Source organism: Rhea pennata, chromosome 7, assembly GCF_028389875.1.
Source record: "Rhea pennata isolate bPtePen1 chromosome 7, bPtePen1.pri, whole genome shotgun sequence".
Lineage (NCBI taxonomy): Eukaryota > Metazoa > Chordata > Aves > Rheiformes > Rheidae > Rhea > Rhea pennata.
Window position 1 is genome coordinate 15,414,047 of NC_084669.1, and position 19,901 is coordinate 15,433,947.

General features: G+C 57.3%; 1 protein-coding gene across 1 annotated transcript; it reads right to left on the reverse strand.

Annotated features, from left to right (window-relative positions):
• Positions 1–2,654: 2,654 nt before the first annotated feature.
• Positions 2,655–9,131, reverse strand: FGF8 (fibroblast growth factor 8). The gene is made up of 5 exons (XM_062580248.1): positions 9,100–9,131; positions 8,975–9,011; positions 6,659–6,839; positions 3,529–3,635; positions 2,655–2,942 (listed from the first exon to the last, which is right to left on the reverse strand). Exons 1-5 carry the CDS (start codon positions 9,129–9,131, stop codon positions 2,655–2,657), a joined length of 645 nt encoding a protein of 214 aa, XP_062436232.1.
• Positions 9,132–19,901: the final 10,770 nt, after the last annotated feature.

The window sequence follows — 19,901 nt, forward strand, 5'->3', positions numbered from 1 at the left end:
TCAGCCAGGTTCACAGAGCCATTAGGAAAAGCAATTAGACAAACTAATGAAAGAAAAGCACCCATTAAGGAGTATCAAACACCATCTCTGACCTGGAAAGGACCAGGGGCCATTCACTTTTATTCCCTGCTACCTGGAGACCGGAGCACGCGCTTGTTCCAGGTTGTCAGCTCCTGGCTTCTTTGGCCTGTGGGTCCCTCAAAGGACAGGGGGGGGCATATGCCCTCCACCTTTAGCAGAGCTGTCCTGTGGCACAAGTGTCGCCCACAGCCTCTGTGAGACAGCAGCAATGCTCAGGTGTACAGCAAGGCCCAGCACTCAGCCCCTGGGGTTTCCTTCTTGCAATTAAGGCTAAGTATCGGCAGCTCAGCCCACACTGCATCCCGCCAGCCCAGCCTGCGGCATCAGCCAGGAGATGGCTTGAACCCCACGGACAAGTCCCTACCCACACATCATCGTGGGCCGCAGACGCTCCATGGTGGTGGCAGTCCCAGTAGGGATGGCGCTGAGGGCAGCAAGACTCTCACCCCAAAAGCCTGCTCGCTTCTGCACTTTTATTAACATATTTAACAATTCTGCTCTTGCATCCTTCCGTATCTGGCTAAAAACATAATATACCTGCTCTGTGCAACACCGCTCTGGGAACCATCCCCGGTTCCCGAGGGCCGCTCAGCCCCAGGGAGGGGACAAGGGGTCCCTGCTTCGAGTGTGGGGGAAAATCCCCCCGCAGGCTGGGGATCCAACAGGCTATTTTGGTTTACATAGCACTGAGCACTTCATGAAAGCTGCCTCTAGGCTGGAGGGGAGCGGAAATCAGCTTTCTTTAGGCGCCTCATCTGGCGCCTAAACCGCTGGCCCAGGTCAAAGCTTTGGCTCCATTATGGTATGTCCCAGCTCAGCCTGGAAAGAAACTGTCCCCACAGGGCAGGGAGGTGGCATCCACCCATTAAACGGGGAATTCGCTGCAAGAAAAAACAAGCAACAGAAACCAAAACACCCACATACACACAGGAAAAAAACCCATAATTTCTAAAAGACTCAGTTGGGCCCCATTGTCCTGGGGCATCCTCCCGCTTCCCATCTCAGCCCCATCCGGCACCTCTCCGTCCTTCAGCCTCACCATCCCCGGCCCCTCCTTGGAAAGCAGGCAGGCTCGCATAGGCTAATACAAATTTTTAATGCACATATTAAATAAATATTTCAGTCATTTAATATTAAATTTGTACACAACCAAAAAAAAAAAAAAACAATCAAAAAGATTGGATGAAAAGTCACCCCTGGTTCTGGCTCCTATCCAGTGTCTTTGTTTGCCCTCCCCGTTAAGAATAATTGCTTTAACCCTTCGGAGAGAGGCGCAGTCCCAGGGCAGTGTGTCCAGAGCAGGGCTGGCTGATCTTCAGTCAAAAGATTTGACGTTTCCTTTCTTTATTTTTTTCCTTCTCCCTTTTTTTTTATTAAAAAAAAATAGGCTTCTGTCAACACAGAAATTTTTAACGAAAACCACCCTTTTCCTAGAAGGAAGGCAGGCAGTATTTCTCAGAGAGCAAACCTGAAAGAGACAGCTGAAAACTGAAGTATTAACCATAAACTGAGTATTACGACAAAAAAAAAAAAAAAAAAAAAAAAAAAAAGATTACCACAAGGTACTTTTTTTTCTTTTTAATCTAAAGGATGAAAATTTTCATCTGATTGATAGAAAAATAAAAATTACCAAAGTTTGATGAAGAGCTCACTATTTCCACATGGGAAAAAAAAATACCAGTAACCAGCCTGCTCCATTGCAGTCATCACCCACTGCCTCACCTTAGTAGCTATTAAAAAAAAAAAAAAAAAGCCAGGGATGCTCTTGTGGGTAAGAGGTACCAAGTCAATTCAGGACTTTCTCCAGGGTGTCAATCACCCCATCCTTTCCTGAGAGAAAAAAAAAATAAAGTGAAGTTGGGAAGGCAATAGTGTTTTCTGAAGGATCCAAAGAGCTTCCAACAACCCCTGGTGCAGCTCAAGAAACAGGTATATTGGAGGAGGGAAGAAAAAACCCTTTTGATGGTCCTAACCCGCAATGGGCGCTGTGGCCAGTCCCCATCAGGCCATTCCCACGCATCCCCGGATGCTGGGAAAAGGACCCAGGAGTCCTCAGCCTCCTCCGAATTTATTCATTGACCTCTCCATCTTCTCCAGAAAGCATTAATTCAGGTCTTTTAGGTATCATCACTGCTCTCAGATTTGGACATGATTTTTTTGTGTTTTGTTTGCTTGTTTGTTCTAAACGGCAACTTTTTTCCCCTCTCTTTTCCCCTAGAGCTACAAAAATAAAATAAAAAAAAAGGCAAAACAAAAACGTGACCCCAAAGAGACTAGAACATTTCTAAGTGAAGGGATTTTCCCCCCCCCTTCACGAGTCTTTGAACATTTCATTTCTTTTAAAGCTGGAATACAAAAATAGAGGCTCTCTCTTCTTTTTTCTCTTTTTTTCCCCCTTTTTTCTTTTTTGTAAAAACAAAACAACCCTGCGAAGTTATCAACAACTAGAGCAAGTTTTTTTTTTCTTCCTTCCCCCCCCCCCCTTTTTTTTTTTAATAACCGTGTAGGAAAGTCTCTACACACAGCCCGAGCTCGCGGGCGAGTCCTGCAGCGCGAGGCGAGGGCAGGGCCGGTCAAGGGCCTGCCCTGGAGCTGGAGTTTCTAGTCCTTTTGCTCCGGCGGTTGAAAGGGTAGTTGAGGAACTCGAAGCGTCTGTGGGGCTCGGTGGTCTGGTGGCCCTTGGGAAGGCGCTTCATGAAGTGCACCTCGCGCTGGTGCTGCCGGGTCTTGGAGCCCTTGCGGGGGCGGCCCTTGCGGGTGAAGGCCATGTACCAGCCCTCGTACTTGGCGTTCTGCAGCGCCGTGTAGTTGTTCTCCAGGACGATCTCCGTGAAGACGCAGTCCTTGCCTTTGCCGTTGCTCTGAGCGGGGCAGGGAGAGACGTTTCAGCACGGGCGGGCTCGGCCGGGCTGGGGGGTTTCTTCTCGCCGCCCCGAGCGGGGCTGCTTGCGGGCACCTCACCCACCTCTTCCCCTGCAGGCCAGGGCTGCCCCAGATCTACTTTTCCTTCAAAACGAGCCGGCGCAGCTCGGCAGGGCCGCGGGGGCGGATGCCGCCCGGCGCCGTCCTCGGGGCTCCCCCCAGCGCGTCGGGGCCGCGCGGAGCCGCGGGCCCGCGTTGGGGCCGCGCGCGGGCTCGGGGGGGTGGGGGGCGAGGAGCGCCGCGGCTCGCCGGGAGCGTGACTAACGACGGGCGCGCGCCGGGGGCCCGGCCCCGCGGAGCATCCTCACGTCCCCGGCGCTTGTACCGTGTAATCGGGGAGAATAGCGGAGCGATCCGCCTATTTGTCGGCGGAGGCCGGAGCGGCGCCCGCCCGCCCGCCCCTCCTCGCTCCCCGCCGCCGGCCGAGCCCCCGCAACCGTCCCTGTGCCCGGCCCCCCGGCGCTGCCCACGGCCTTTTCCCCGGCCCCTGCAGCCCCCTCACCCACCCCCACCAAAAAATCCCACCTTGCCGATCAGCTTCCCCTTCTTGTTCATGCAGATGTAGAAGCCCGTGGCGGCCCCCTTGATGCGCACGCGGCTCCCGAAGGTGTCCGTCTCCACGATGAGCTTGGCTGGCGGGGAGGGAGGGGAGAGCGGGAGGTCACGGCGGCCGCAGCGACGGGCGCCCGGCGCCGAAGGGAGACCCAAAGCGGCCTCGGCCCCCTCCGCTCCGGAGGGCACGGCCGCCCTCCTCGCGCCTTCCACGAGGGCCCATCGACTCGGTCTCGCTTATTTATCTATTTATTTTAAACGGAGGCGATCGATCCGCTTCCGAAGGAGCTACGCAAACCGGCGGGTCGATGGGGCCGCCTATAAATAGGCCCGTCACCTTCCCGTCCCATGCCTGCGCCCTGCGAGCCTGAGCCCCACCGCGTGTCCCGTCCCCCCCCCCACAACCCAGGGGACGGGACGGCCTCCTTCCGGCTCCTCTCCCCGGAGCGGGGCCGCCCCGGCTGCACCCTCACCGCTCCCGGCCTCCCCGAGGGCCAGCGCGGGGCAGGGGCCGCGCCGGAGCCCCCCTCCTTCGCCTCCAGCACCCCGTGAGCTCCGCCGGCGCCGATCTGCCCGGTCAGCCCCCCCCCCCCCCCGGCTCCCAGGCAGGGGCTCCCGGCTGAGAAAAAGCGGGAATATTTGGGCCGCCCGTAAATGAAGCGCTGAGACAGGGGCCCCTGTTTATCGTGGGGGTGTAAATAAATAAATAAAGGGGAAAAAAGAAAAAAAAAATCAATCTCAGAGGCAGTGAAAGGTTTGAGGGGAATTGATTTTCCTTCCCGAGAGCTAGCGCGAGCGGGGAGAGGGAAGGAGGGACGCGCGCGGGCAGGGGAGGCCGCGGGACCGGCGAGCACAAAACCCTGCTTTAAAGGATGCCCGACGCTCCCCTTTCGGCCTTTTTGCAAAGGGCGGCCGTGATTTACGGCCGACGGCCGCGCTGGCCTCCCCACTCGAGGCTGCCGGGCGCGCGGCTCCCGCGCCGCCGGGCGAGGACAACCTGCCGCCGGCGCAACCCCGACACCGCCGGCCCCCAGCGGCAGGAAACCCCCGTGCACGGGAGAAACGCACAAATGAGGGAGGGGAAAAAAATAAAATAAAAATATAAAATAAAACGCGGCACCTCCGGGCCGCCCCAGGGAAGGGCGGCGCAGGCCCGGGGAGAGGTTTAATCCGGATTACAGCCGCTTTCGGCTCGCGCCGCAGCAGGCCATCCGCCGCCGCTTAGAATTAAAAAAAAGTCAATCAAATATTGACAATCAAGACAGATAACCGAAAATGCCGGGCTCGATGTTAAGTCGGCTGTAAAAACGTCAGCGTGGCGAAAGGGGTCAACTGCAAGAATAAATCAACCCCTTTTGCACGCCCACCCCCAAAAAATCAGATCAAAAAAAAACCCAACAACAACAACAAAAAAGAAGCAGAAAGAAGGGCCTGGGGAAGGGGGGCTCTTTCTTTCCCTTCAAAAGTGGATTTCTAAATGCCATTTTGGGGGAGACCACTTTTAAGGGGGGAAGCTTAACATTTTCAACTCTATTCTTTCACTTAAGTGACAGATTTATCCCACTAAAATTATGTTTCATGCTAAAACTTTGAAGGGAAAGTGGCTACGTAAATGCTGAAAAAATGCAGCGAGACACACTTGATCCCCCAACTGGACTGCAAAGAGGAGAAAGTATTCAGGAAATGTTAAAAAAGGTGAAAGTAAGAAGCGTTTTAATAGTTCTTCCAGACATGGGGGCCTCCCTAGAGATTCATATAGAACAATCCTGAACCTCTATTTTAACATTTACAGACTTGCAACTCTTAAAACTTTACATCTGAAAAACTGCTTGTTCTCTTTCTGCTTTAGATCAGTCCTCATTTTCCTCCTTAGTTCTTCAAATGCTTAACCTTTTTTATTATATTTTAATAGAGTTTTTCGAGCCACCACTTGTCCCCTCCTTCTGGCCTTATTTAAACCAGGTCGTTATTTAAATATGCACTAACTGCCTTTTAAAATCCAGGCATTATAGGGCTAAAATGAGACAAACTTTTCTTTTCTTTTTCTTTCTTTTTTTTTTTTTTTTTTTTTTATGCTTTCGCTCGGGAAATTAGCTAAAGCCCTTTCAATCCAGAGCTGCTCAAGGGTAAGAATAATTCATTTGAAAGATTAATGTTATATATATGGAATATCGTACACTTGGAATCTAGGCTTCACTTGAACTTTTAAAGTTCATCAAGAAATTTTTAGCCAAAGGGGGGGGGGAACAAAAAAAAAAAAAAAAAAAAAAAAAAAAAAAAAAAGGAAGGAAGAAAAGTGTTTCTACTAATCTCCCCAAGCAAGAAAGGGAAATTGCAGCTAATACCAAAGAAAAACAGTTGTGATTCCTACACGTGAGGCAGGCAAACGCAGGCGCCTGCTGCGAGCGCCCGGGCCGGCATCGGGGCGCCCCGGGGCAGCGCGGCCGGGGCTCGCGGCGGCGCGGGACGCGCTGACACCGCCGACCCTGGCCGGCGTTTGACCGTCCGAACGCGTTGTTAACGCGGGCGATCGATCAAAGCGCCCGGGGCGCCCCGGAGGGGGTGCCGCGGGCCGGGGGGGGGGCTCCCGGAGCCCCCTCAGCTTTGTCTCTCGCCGCCACCGCGCTGCCGGCAGCCGCTGCCTCCCGCTGCCGACCCTCCGCTCCGGGGTTTGTTTTGAAAAGGGAGGCACTGGCGGGGCGAGGGGGGGGTTGGAGTACCAGTAAAATGCTAGTTTGGGCGCTCTTAGTTTAGGGAAGGTTTCCAAAGCAGCAGTGTATCCATTTGGGGAGGTCTTGGTTTTGTTTTTTAAACTTGGGGTTCTCTTTCCCTTGCATTGCTCAGGGAGCAGCATCCACAAACCCTCCAGGTCAGGTGCAAAACGCGACTGCAGAGGGGGAAACGGCCGGAGCCCATCCCGCAAGCGCCAGTCCCTCACCTCGAATCCCACAGCTGCTGTCGCTGACCCCTACGCTCTCCCTTTGCAACCCCGCAAGCCGAACGATTTTAATGATTTCTGGCTAACAAACAGGACGGAAAACGTCCATCGCCGCACTGCCGACACCTCCCCGTCCCCCAGCCCGCTCCCGTCGCGTGTCCTTACCGTGCACATCCCCATCCTCTGCCATCGCATTGATTTTCTTGTTGTCCAAGATCTGCACATGTTTCCCGCTGGTCCGGCTGTACAGCTGGTAGGTACGGACGAGCCGCCGGCTGAGCTGATCTGTCACCAGGCTCTGCTCCCTCACATGCTGTGTAAAATTAGGTGGGGACTGAACAGTTACCTTTAGGAAATTAAAAAATATACAACGCACCATTACAATCTCTACTCCTCAGAGGGGCGAATGGGCTGAGCAAAGACCGCCGGCCTCTGGCCGGGTTTTCTGGGGCGCCTGGGCTGAGGTGGCAGGGAGCCAGCCCCGCTGGGCACCGCGGTGGTCCGTACCACACCGGCAAATCCTCCCGAGGAGGTGACACGTTAATCAACGGGAGGCAGGAATCGGAGCCCTTTACCGAGCCGGGCCGGCTCCTGACGTGCCCTAACCGGAACGGTGCAGGTGGCTCCCTGGCCCCGCCGGGACTCGGCGGTCCCTGTTGGCGCTGGAGTAACTGGGACGGGAGCCGAGGCCGGGCTCTGGAGAGGAGCCAGGGGAAAACGTGCCGCGCGGGCAGAGGCTCTCCCCCCAAGGAACGGACGGCGTCGTGCCATGCCTTTCCGCCCTCTGCGGGAGCAGGCTGCCGCTCTCCCTGCCCCAGCCTCTGCTCCAGCTGATTCCACAGCCCTTCCTCCGTGTCCCTCATTTCCTTCCAAATGCCCCACTTTGTGAGCTCTCTTTAACTCACAGATAAAGCAGAGCTGGAAGGTACAAGAGATGTAAGGAAACTACGCCCTGGACTGGGTGTTTAATGGCAGAAAAACCTAAGGATACTAACATGCCGTGTGTGCAAATACATCCCCTCGTCAGCAGCCAGCTGTTAGGTGCCTGTGTAGGGGGTTTTTCCCAGCCCCGGCACTCCAAACCCTTTAGCCTCGGACCAGCAGCTGAGCCCGTCAACTCCAGAACCGAGTCTGACGCTCCTGCACTTAGGATCACGCGCTTTAAGTGATTTTCATGACTGGCCAAACCCAATCCCCCCCCCCCCCAACCTCGGCCCTGGCTCGCGAGCTTGCACAGAAGTCTTTTCCCCCCTCGTCTCAAATCCCTCTTTTAAGTCTGGAAAGTTTCGCTTCTCCCTGACATTTATAAAGATGTATTCTGAGCAAATGTTGGGAGATAGCTCCTTTCAACATCAGGAGGCTAGGACTACCCCCTGCCACCCCCACATCAAATGGGAAGATTTCCTCCCGGCTTCAACAGCAACAACAACAGAAAAACCCAATAAAAGCAAAAGCTGCTGCTCTCCCAAAGCTGACTTATATAGATATCTCTCCTTGACAATGTCATCCCTCTCTCTCCTTCTGCGTGTGCATGTGTGTTTCCTATAGACGGGTTTTGGATAATACAGCAGGATTCTCTCTCCGGCTCTGATGAGGGTACCATGTGGAGGAGAGGTCATTAGCCATGCTGCTATTTGGTCTCCATCTCATACTCCAAAATATTACAGCTATGTTTTTATACAACTGCTCGCTCCCAGCTTTTTGCTCCCTTTGCTTTGGGGCTGGAAATTCGATTTTTTTTTTCCAAGTTTCAAAAAAAAAAAAATAAAAAGAAAGAAAGAAAGAAAGAAAAAGAAAAAAGAAAAGAAAAAGAAAAGAAAGAAAAAAAAAGGAAAGAAAACCCTTAGGAGCATTTTAAACAAAGCTTCTGCACCTGTGATCTCTGGGGGATGAGGGGGCTTCACCCCGTGTTTGAAAGCACACCGCTCCCAGCGACGCGTGCCTGCTGGTATGCGGGTGTTGCACAAGCTCTGCCCGGCTGTTTAATCTATTCATGACACTTCTGTCTCTGGCGATACAAACCAGCGATGCTGAAGTCTGACAATTTTAAGCTGGATCAAAACCTACACTCTTCAGTAAGGAAGGTGGGGGGGTCCTTTTTATTTAATTCCACTTTGCTTTATCGACAAGGTAAGAAAACAACCCCAGATGAGAGGGAGGATCCACAGGGCGATCTGGGGGTCGGGGGGAGGGTGGCGGAATCCTAAAACTGCTTAAAAATAGCGCTCCGCAATTGCTCAAAACCCCGGGTACTTCCTGCCGCGCCGCTCGAGCCCGCATCCTGCAGCCCGGGGTGCTCCCTCCGCCTGCGGCTCTCGCAGCCGGGCGACTTTTGTGTTTTAAAGTCTTCCTCCTCCCTCCTTCCCGAGCCCCGAGGGCTCCGCGGCGGCCGCGGGCGCCCGAGAGGCAGCTTTCGGGGCGCGCCCCCCGCCCCGCGCCCCCTCCCCAAGGGGCGAACAAAGCCGGGCGGCGGGCACTTACCTGGGCTTGCAGGCAGAGGACGAACAAGTGCATTAACCTGGGAGCGGGGGAGAGAAAGCAGGAGAGAGGTGTGAGCCGAGGGGCTGCGGGCCCGGGCAGGCAGGGCCGGGGCTGCCGGTACTCACACGTAGCTGAAGAGCGAGGAGCAGGGGTCCATCGCGGCGCCGCGGCGGGGCCGGCAGCCCGGGGCCCGGCGGCGGGGAGCGCCCGGGGGGCGCGGCGCGGCGCTGCCTCGGCTCCTCTCGCCCTGCCGGCGCGTCCTCGCCCCGAGGAAAGGAGGGCACAAGCGGCTACAGAGGGGAAAGGCCCCCGCCGGCCCGCCCGCCCGCCCAGCCCCCGGGGCGCCCGGCCGGCAGCCCCCCGCCGCGGGGAGCCCCCCGCCCCGCTCCGCTCCCCGGCCCCGGGGAGGGGAGGGGAGCGCGGCCCCGGTGCCAGCCCCGGCACGCAGGGAGGCCGGGCCCGCGGCCCCGGGGGCGGGCACGGCGCGGGGGGCGGCACCCACGTGCGCCCCGGCGGCGGCAGCGGGCACCGGGGCAACCCGCAGGCGGAGGGCACCCGGCGGACGGCAGCTTCCCCGCGGCGAGCAGCGGCCGGAGCGCCGGCCCGGCCCCGCTCCGCTCCGCCGCGGCCCGGCCCCCGCGGTACCTGCCCGAGCGGGAGGCTCCCGGCCAGGTGCCCCTAGGCTCCGCGCCGGCGTTACGGGCCGGCCGCACGGCGAGGCGCTGCTGCGGGCTCCGCGCCCGGCCGCCGGCGGCACCCCCTCTCCTCCCCGTGCCTCAGTTTCCCCATCTGCGAAACGGGGTTTAAGGGCTCGGCCCTCTGCGGGAAGGGATTGGGGGCCGGGGGGGTGGGAGCTGGGGGCCGGGCGGGCGCCCGAGACGCGCTCTTCCCGCTGGGCAGTGTGGATTGGGGCAGAGCCCGCAAGCGCTCCTTGGAAGTGCGAGACATTAAACGGATTAAGGAAAGGGGTTGGGGAGGGGGCAGGAGTTTCGCGAGGGAGCAACGCTGAGCAAATACCCCCGACGGGACGGGACGGGACGGGACCCCCTGGCCGGCCGGGCGGCCGTGCAGCGGGGCCCGGGCGGGCGCTTACCTGTCGGGCGCCGTCAGGGCCGGCGGCGCGGGGCCATGCGGCGGCGGCGGCGGGCTGGGGCTCAGCCCCGCAGCCCCGACGGGGCGAGCGCGGGCTGCATTGTTCGCCGGCGCTGCCGGCCCCGCCACCTGTTGCGCACCGGGGCGGGGGCTGCGGCGGGCGAGCGGGCGGCCCCCGGGGCCGGTACCTGGCCGCGGCCGGGGCCGGCGCCGCCTGCTCGGCGCTGAGTGACAGCTGCTAATTTGCCGGCCGTGCCCCGCTGCCGGTCCCCGCGCTCCCCGCGCCCTCCTTTATCTTATCAGAGCCCATAATTACAATTGCTATTTTGTTTCCTCGAATCAGCAATCAGCGCTATCTGCCGCCGCTGGAAAGGCAGCTCCTGTCAGCCGGCCTCTGAGTGACAGAGCGGAGGGCCCGCACCGCCGCGCACACACACACACACAGCCCCACTGCACACACGCACGCACAGCCCTGCGCGTTCCCGTGCACAGCCCTCCTGCACACACGCATGCCCACAGCGCTCCTGCACACACATGTGCGTTACAGCCCTATACGCACACTCGTGCACAGCTCTCCTACACACACCCAGAGCCCTTCATGCACACTCAGCCCTCACACACACACACGCGTGCATGCACACACCTATCTGCAGCCCCCTGCACATGCATGAAAATACACACACAACGCACATAGTGTCATCCACGCACACACAGCCCCCCTCCACAGCCCTTCATACTGTCTCACACACTGCACTGCGCTCCACGCCCTTGCAGCCCTTCGTACACAGCTCCTCACACACAAACACCTTTCCACTCACACACGCAGCTACACCCTGCCCCCCTACACACACACACGCATAGCCTTTGCACACATAGCCCTACATGAACACCCACACACACACTACTTTGTGCAGAGTGAGCCCCCAGCTCAGACCCATGCAGCCCTTCACACACTCCTCTCCCCACGCTTGTTCTCCCAAAATACACCCCCACATTGCACACCCAGGCACAAGCCACCTGCAGTCACAGACAGGGCATTTCTCTCTCACACACACACACACACTGACACCCAACTTGCTCATTTTCCCCCTTGCTCAGGCACCCACTGGCCCACAAACCTTAAATCCACAGCACTCGTGCGCCTCACCGCACACCAGCCTTTCGCTCTGAAACACTGCCGGCCGTCAGCCCTGAACATGCATCCCAGGAGGAATGTGACAGCCGGAGTGCCCAGGGGTTAAAACACCTGCTAAACACACAGGACGGTGAGTCGGAGCTGGCACAGCCCATCTTTAAACCCCTTCCCCTGCCCAGGGGGCAACCGTCTCTTTCTGGCCACAGTTTCCAACACATTCAGCCTCTTGTGCCTTTTTATTCCCTTTCTCTTGAGGCGGAAGGCTGGAAGGATGTTTTCCGAAATGTACAGAGAAGCTTTTGGCTGAGCCTGCATTTACCTGGATGACTAGGAACACCAGGAGTACAGGCAGGATTGGCACTGAATCTGCTCAGCTGCACCAGGAGAGAGCTTCCACGGGCAGCAAACACTCACACATTCAACTCGCCAGCCTAGCACACACTTGGGAGAAACCTCCCCCGTGTTAAACTATAGTAGCAGCTGACTTTCCAAGGCCAGGGTGAGACAGTGCCCCATATCCATCTCTCTGCATTGCCTAAGGAGATCTGCAGCAAAACCAAGGCAACACTTACTCCTGACGCTCTAAATTAAAACAATCGTACGTACATACATACATACATACATATATATATATATATATACATACAAAGGGGTTTAGACACTGCCTCCCTTTTGCAGATGCTGCTCTCGCTCTTCAGTGGCCACCCCTGCTTTACCTCCGGCGGGTGCAAGGTCAGGCTGTGCATTAGCCTGCAAATGCCGGGGAGCACGAACCGCACGTCTGTGCCGGCCAGGCCGCGTCCGCCTCATGGTATGCAGCAGCACCGTGTCCAGAACACCAGGGCTGGCTTCGACCAGGAGATTTACGGCATCCCGTACGGGGTCAGAGGCAGCCGTGAGCTGACAGCTCCGGGTGCCCCCTGCCCTCAACAAATAGGCTCAAGTGCCAGTCATGGCTGTAAAACCAAGTCGGTGCGGGATCACCCAGGGGCAGGCACACGTCACCTGACACTGGATGACAGATGGTGCTGCTGCCATCCATCCTCAGGCGCGGGGCAAGCGCTGTCCAGAGCCACGGCCTCCTGCTTGCCCCACCTCTGGGCACAGAAGAGATCCGAGCAGCCTAGCGACTGGGTCCCCAGCAGTTGGGGACCGGGCAGCAGGAAGGCTGCTGGGCTAGTCCCACCTCTGCTGCTGCCTCCAGGCTCATGGCTGTGATTTGCTCCTAGCAGGGAAGTTGGGTGCCTTTTTAGAGCCGCCTTCCAGCTCACCAAGGAGTCATCTATGTTTGCATGAAGAATGAAACTTGTCTCCCCCCCCCTTTTGTTTTTTTTTAAGTGAAAAGCAAACCTCATTGAAAACTCCTTCTACTTCATAAGGAAGCCCAAAGCAAATCAATCTGCATATCCACTCCTTTGCAGGCCATCTGAGCTAAGCGCCGCAGCCCAAGACGCAAGGGTCCTCTCCATCCCCAGACACTGAGGCTAAATGGCCTGTCTGGCTCTCCTGCAGAGCAAGAGAAACCCCAGCCTAGTGCTCCTGAGCCCAGCTGGACCTTGGGCCAAGCTGCTACAGAGTTGGCAGGAGAAGAACTCCAGCTACCTGGGGACCTGGTGAATCCCCACCACAGGTAGCCGTCAGGCTGTAACCTCTGGAGGACAGCCTGGCTCGCAAGCTCAGGATCTCATCCACACGTCACTGGGATTGGAGAAACCCTGCCCCGTGGCCATCAAAGTGCTCCTGTCAGATCCTGTCCTTGTGCCTCAGTGCTTGGTTTATTGCCCTGATCTGTAGAGCTGGGGCTGGGCTTAGGCTGGGCAGTCACAAAAACATGTGCCTTCCTCAGAGAATAGCTTATGTATCTTATGTGCTTAGGTGTTAAATGCTATGGATGAAACATCAAACACCAGATATTTGCGTGCCACCCACCAGGTGGCAAGGGCTTGGACAAGGCACTTTTCTTGTAGAAACACCACTTCCCCCACCTGCCCCCCTGGAGCTGGGGTGTCCAGGTCAGGGGATTTCTCCCCATACAACCCCTTCCAAAAGGTGCTGCTTACCTTGCAAAAGCAGACCCGGCTGACAGCAGATGCCCAGGGCTAGAGATGATACTTCAGTCCTGAGGTGCCTCCATGGCCAGGGTACTCACGTCCACATGATGGCAACAACTACGTAGGGCTGGTGACCCCAAAGGAGACTCCAGCCAGACTGAGCCAGGGGACAGCATGGCAGAGACAGCATCGCAGGCATGGCCCTGTTTGCTCTCCTGTCCAATGTCCCTGATGCAGCCCCAGCACCTCAGCTTGGTGGCACCCACTACACTGAACACCCTGAAACACCAAAGGTCCAGTGTTTATTCCCTTAACTACTGCCAACTTGCTGGCTGGCCCTGGGGCAAAAATTGTGCTTCATTTTCCCTTTTCCATCCTGTTTCTGCTACATCCACTTAGCCTGCCCAGCCCTGGGTGGAGTTTTATGCATAAATACCACTGTGCTGAAGAACCACAGGACTACAACACTAAGAGGCAGGAGCTAAGAGAGGGATCAGGACATGACAATGTTTGATCCAGCCAGGTTGGATCCAGGCTTGCTCCCCAGCCCTTGCCACCTCAGTCCCCCTGCCTTTTCACCCAGCACGGAGCTCCTCGGCAGGAGGGTGCCATGGGGGCAGCTCCTGGGGCAGCAAGAGGAACATCTGCTGCCAGCTGCAAGTGGGTTGACTCCCCCTGGCTCCCGCGCAGGGAAATTGAGTTTGTCCTGTACCCAGAAATGGTTAGCAGCTCTCAGCACTGTGTGAAGTGATGGCTGGCCCCTTCGTCCTTTCTGGAGGTGGCCAGACATGATCAATGAGGAGCTGGGAGGAGAGTGGGGTGTGCCAGACCCTTCTCTGCCTAGCTGCCTCTCTTGCTGAGGCTCAAAGCCATGGTCCTGGTTGACCCCTGCCATGTAGTGGAGTTGGGGAAATAGAGAGGGCAGCAGGCAAGGGGCTGTGAGACCCCCTGGAGAAGAGGGGGTCTGCCTGTGCCACCATACAGAGAAGACTGGAGAGCAGAACAGGACTTGTGAAAAGGGGTCTCTCACCTGCACCCCTTGGCACTGCCTCCCCCTACTCAGGATCACCCCAGCGCAGTCCCTGCTCGCTCCCAGGACTGAAACTCTTTGCACATCTGCAGCATCCATCCAGGTCCTAGCTCCACCTTTGCATCCCAACTTCCTCCACGGCACCTCCCCTGCCTGGCCCTGACTTGAGAGAAAAAGACAAGTCCGAAATGGTCCGTGGATGCCCCTCACCACTACAGCATGAGAGACCACAGAGTAATGCCAGCAATCTACACAGGAGATCAAGGCCAGCAAGGCACAGGGGTTCTTAACTACTCCCTGAGCATCAGCCTAAAACTTCCCCACCAGTCTCATCTGAGCCAGGGCTGAGCTCACACACTTATTTTAGGAAGGCAGAGCCAAGAGCTGCAAAGCCAACTGCTACTAAAGAGGCTACTAGTTCAGACTAGGGCAAGTGAAGGCAAGGACTCCCAGCCATCTGGGAGTTAACATCAGGAGAGGGGACTAGAAGACCTTAGGGGTGAGGGACAGCCAGCACAACATCCATAAAAGGATTGACTTGAACATTCCTTTACTGGGGGAAACTCCTAGGCAGAGGAGCAACCAGGACATTTTTGTCCCTTGGCGGAGAAGGGCTTATTGCAAGAATCATAACTCCTGGGGCCCCAGTAAATCGCCAGCACTGTGGGACCAGCGAGGACACCAGAGCCTTGCAGCCTGGGTGGCAGATGCCAGAGAAGCAGGCAGCCCTGCCCTGAGCATCTCTCTCCCCTCCAGTGGTGAAGAGCCAAAACACATAAAAACCCAGAACTTGCTACGTTTAACAGCCAGCCCCTGGAGGATGCTTGGCCATAAACCAGGCTTCGCCACCTCAAAATAAACAAGCTTGGAGGCTTCCCAGCAGAGCCAGGGAGATGCTAGCTCCTTCCACCCTCGCCCTTCCCAGGCAAAGCCCTGGTGGCCTGGTGCCCCCAGCCCTGCCCGCTGATCCTTCACGAAGGGACCGCAGCATTAATGGGGCGTTTCGGAGGCAACAGCAGCTCCTGCATGGCTGAGCGGCGCTGGGCAGCCCGGGGCGATCCCAGCACTTGCCATTAACCTGGCCTCCCCCAAAGGGAAGGAACTTGGACGAGCTCTGCTGGGATGTGTTACATGGGAATGACCTTCTCTTCGCTACCCACAGTGCCAAGGCAGCCCCCAGGGCAAACGAGGAGCGGGGAGGGGAGACACAGCCTGCTCACAATTAATTCTCCTCTCTATTCAATTACTAGCAACAGGTTTAAGGCATGTTTCATGCATGGTGGGAACGCCAGAGTAGAAGAATACCACTGCGCTCTGATCCCAGCTCCCAGAAGCTACACAGACTGCGCAGGACCGACCAGGGGATGTGAGGCCCATTAGGTTCCTCTTTGACGGTCTGTTCTCATGACTTCCCTTCAAGAAGCCAGGCTCCCTCCTCTGCCCTTTGGAGGCCATTTCATCGCCTTCCATTCTCCCTGCCCAGCGGTTTCCTGGAAACACGGTCCTTGCTTTCATAATTTTAGACTATGTTCCTGGAAGTCTTGGTGTCAATATTGGCTCCATCAGCTTCCCTGAGTGCCAGTTCCAACTAAAGACACGTGCACACGCTCTTCAGAAAGCATCATGCCACAGTTACCTGCTGCAGCACCAACTTTCTCACTCTCTCCCTCCCAGAGAATGGTGCCATCAGACACCTGCATGGATGCCTCCTGCTCTTTCCTCATCCTTCAGCCTTTCCACCACTTTCATTCCCAAACACTACCCAATTCAGAGACCGGACCAGGCTGGTATTGTGTTGCACAGCATAGTAAATGGCATAGGAAGCCAGATGTATCTTGCACAGGGTTAAATGTCCCCTCTGGTTTGTGGTGTGTTGGCTGGAACATGTTGTATGAACATGGTGTTGAAAGAGGGGATTCTGGCCTATTCAATAACCCAGTTAGTTACCTTCTGAAAGTGACTCAAGGATGAGCATTTCTTTGGTCTCAATAATGCCTAGGTGATCCTTGGCCTCAAGCAACACAGTTAGTGTGGCCATGTGCCGACTCCCAGGCAGCAATGCTCATGTGGTTTAGAGGAAGGGTTTGGCTGGTCTCTGCTTCTCATGAGAGGAGCTCATGTCACCCCACTAGCAGGGCTGTCAGCACAGCAGGACAAGCTGGGAGCTGGTCTCCATGTTGTGTAGTTCAGCACGTGGCAGATTTGCTCCTGGTCCCCAGGCACAGCCACAGGCAGTGTTTGCGCTTTGGCAAGTTTAGCAGCAGTTGAACTGTGGACACTCAGCTCTGCACTGGCCCTTCCCAAGACGGACATAGCTGGATAGCTTGTAAAGCCATGCCTGAACAAATGCTGCTGGCAGCTCATTGACTTGGAGTCAGAGCTGGGGTGGGTTTTTGGAGTGAGGTGTGGAGGGCTGCACTCACAAACCAGCTCTGGGGCCAGAGGTGCTAGTGGAGGACGTGGGGGCAGGTCTGGGCACTCATGAAAGGCACCAAGGATTGAGACACTCAGGTAGAAACAAAGTAGATTACTCACAGGACCTTGATCTAGGGGGCTGAAACGGTGCCTGGCATGATGAGCTGAACCGTACTTCCCTCCGGCACAGCCGGAGCCTCCCCAGCACACTCCATGGACACACAGAGGGGTTTTCTATTGCTGCATAGAGTCTATGTCACTGCTGCGTTTGGCTCTGGCATTCACACTTGGCACACAAAGGAGACACAGTGGAAGGTCTGGAGGTGAACCAGGTGCATGGGTAAAGATCTGACACCACCCAGCAACTTCCGGAGCCTTAGGGAGGGCTTTGATGGGGAGATGCAACCCTGGGCCACAAGTATCTGCAAGGAAAGAGAACCAGGATCACTTGGAGGTTGCCCTGCATGGATGAGGATGTGCATGCACATGGCTAAGGTGGCTCAGCTTCAATCCTGACCCCATTACGCAGACCAAACGGAGTCTCCTGGACCTGATCCCAAAGCATTTCCCAGGTACCAGGAGAACCTTTGCCCGTTCTGAGCTGCAGAACTGTCCTCATGGCCTTTGGCCAAACATCATCAGGCAGGGCTGGGAAGGGTAAGCAAAGCCAGACAGGCTGAGAGAGGGCTCCGCAGGCCACCCAGAGAGGTAGGAGCCATCATTCAGCATCTGGGGGGGTCACTGTCCTCTCCATAAGACAGACTCAGAGGAGCTTCAGGACCACAGGAAGCTGAGCCAGGGAGCAACAAAGCCCCAGCTACTGCCCAGCTCTAGCCTTGCTCCCAGTCAGTAGAGCTGGGTGAAGTGGCTTTGCTTGGGTTCCTCTCAAGAAGAGGACCCCTGCGCCCAGCCGGGGAGGGGGGTTTAAGCCTAAAGCTAACAGTGGTGGGGTGGGGAGGGGCATGGGGGGACTGGCTGTCGGCTGTAACTCTACCTTGGTTTGTTTGCTTACAGCATCCACCCGAAATGCCCGTGTGCGTCTCCGGGCCCCTGTGTCAGTGGCAGCTGAACTACTGACCCCAGGAGTTTGCAAAACACCAGGGTTATGGCCCCTTTGACATCCCAGCCTGGCGGAGATGCAGCTCGTCCTGACCCTGGCCCCAGGGAACCAGGCCTTGGGGCACCCCACATGGCCCTGCGAGATGCAGGAGGGATGGAGGGATGCAGGGCAGGAGAGCGCGAATCTCCAATGTGGTGGCAAGATGGGCACACAACCCATAACACCTCCTCTCCACCCTCCACCCCAGGCAGCTGCAGACCCTCAGCTCATGGGCTGGCCCCTGTGGTCCTGCCATGAGCTCCCTGCTAGCCCTTATCCCAGTCATATCCTTATCCCTCCAGCTCCGGTAACTAGCTATCCCTGCAGCCAGTAACTAGCTTCTCCCCAGCCATACAGCACCGGCTCAGGCAGGAGCTTCCAGTCCATCCTGGATGTGTGGCCATGGCACCTACGAGATGACCCAGCCCCCACCGCAGTGCAGACACCTTTTCCAGGGTGTGTGGTGACAGGTCAGGGTTGTGAGCCTAGAGGGGGCCAGCCCGGACCAGGCAGCGAGTGCACAGCACAAGCACACAGCTCTCCAGTGACACTGCTCCTGCTTTTCCCCAGGGAACTCAAATCCCATCTCCTGAGGACCCAACCTTGCTGCTGGACCATCCTGCCTCACCACTGTTGATCTGGGCAGCACCGTCCAACAGGACAGACCTGCTGGAGACAAGATCCCTGTCACCTACACACGCTTCCTCTTCCACTCCGTTCATCAGCACCAGCACTGAGAGCAGCAGCCGTTTGCATCCAGCCCTGATAACTTTGTGCGCTGCAGCTTGGGGCTCTGCATCCCACTAAGAGCCTGCGGCAGGAAGCCGGCATTGTGGGCACGCAGCGGCACCCCAACGTAGCAGCACCATGCAGAGCTACCACCAGTGAGGACACCATGGAGGCCAAATCCTGCCCATCCAGCCTCAGGCTCTGCCATCAGTGGGGCTGGGAAGAGGGGAGCACAGAGTCCCTGTTGTCCCTGCAGCCAGGGAAGGGTCCTAAGTTGCCGTGGGGCTCTGCACAGCAGCCTGGTTGCTTTGGGATGCCCCCAGCCCCTGGCAGGAAGCGTGGCCAGCAGTGACAGCACCACCAGCATCAGGGACAGCCGGGCCACTGTGATTGGATTTGCACTGTGGAGGGGTTGGAGGCCAGGCCACCTGTGACCTCTGGGTATCTCGGACATGGCCGTTGAGTGCAACATTGCTACCACTGACCTGACGTGGGGCTGGCCAGGGCCTCCACAGGAGACGACTGCAAGGGAGCCCGACCCTGGCTGGAGACCCCTCTGCTGCATCCCTGGGGCTGTCCTCAGCCCCAGGTGGGCTCAGCAGTCCATGCCAGCCCCACTACTGCCCTCTCCTCCTGCTGAGCTCGTCAAACCAGCCTGTCACCCGAAAGCTAAGGGAAGGGGCACTCTGGGAGCCTCTCACCAGCAGGGACCTTCCTACCTCCCAGAGATGCTGCTGCAGCCTGGGATGACCGGGGACGTGCCATCTCCGAGGACGCCCCTCCATCGCCAGGCTCTGCATTCAGCCACCGCTCGCATCCTCAGGGAAGAGCAGCATTGCCCCATTTCGCATGTGGGAAGCAGATGCCGAGCTCAAGGCGCAGGGGACCAGCCCCACCTACAGCACGATTCACGGCTGTGCCTCTTCGGCCACCCTCCGTCCCGGCGCCGGCTTTATAGCCACGGGGATGGAAAATCGCCTGGGGAAGGAGGGACTGGGGCATCGTCAGGAAAGCTGCTGTCTGCCCATGCTCAGCAGAGCAGCTCCCCAAACCTGCGGAGCCTGGGGGAGGCCAGGAGGCCTCACACCAAAAGCCCTTACAGGCAGTAGCCAACACAGACAGGGGCTTTCCAGGGACACCGGGACAGGTAGCAGCAGCAGCCACAGAGCCAGCACCCTGCTGAGGCCTTCCTGCTCTCTTAAAATACAGCTCAGGCTTGAGCATCCCCGGGGAACTGCTGGCAGCAGGCAGCTGAGCCACGGATTAGGGGGGCTGCTCAGTGCCAGCGAGCAGCCCGAGCCCCCGGCCGAGCGCGGCAGGCTGGCGCAGGGAGGGCGGCCGAGCGCCCTGCAAGGCGGCTGCACGGTCCTCTGTCA

Bases quoted from the DNA above. Each gene is read 5' to 3' on its own strand.
- FGF8 (XM_062580248.1), bottom strand. From the start codon at position 9,131: ATGGACCCCTGCTCCTCGCTCTTCAGCTACGT. The intron at 9,012-9,099 runs GTGAGTACCGGC...CCCCGCTCCCAG, and splicing joins TCCTCGCTCTTCAGCTACGT to GTTAATGCACTTGTTCGTCC. The intron at 3,636-6,658 runs GTAAGGACACGC...CCTCCCCGCCAG, and splicing joins AGAGGATGGGGATGTGCACG to CCAAGCTCATCGTGGAGACG.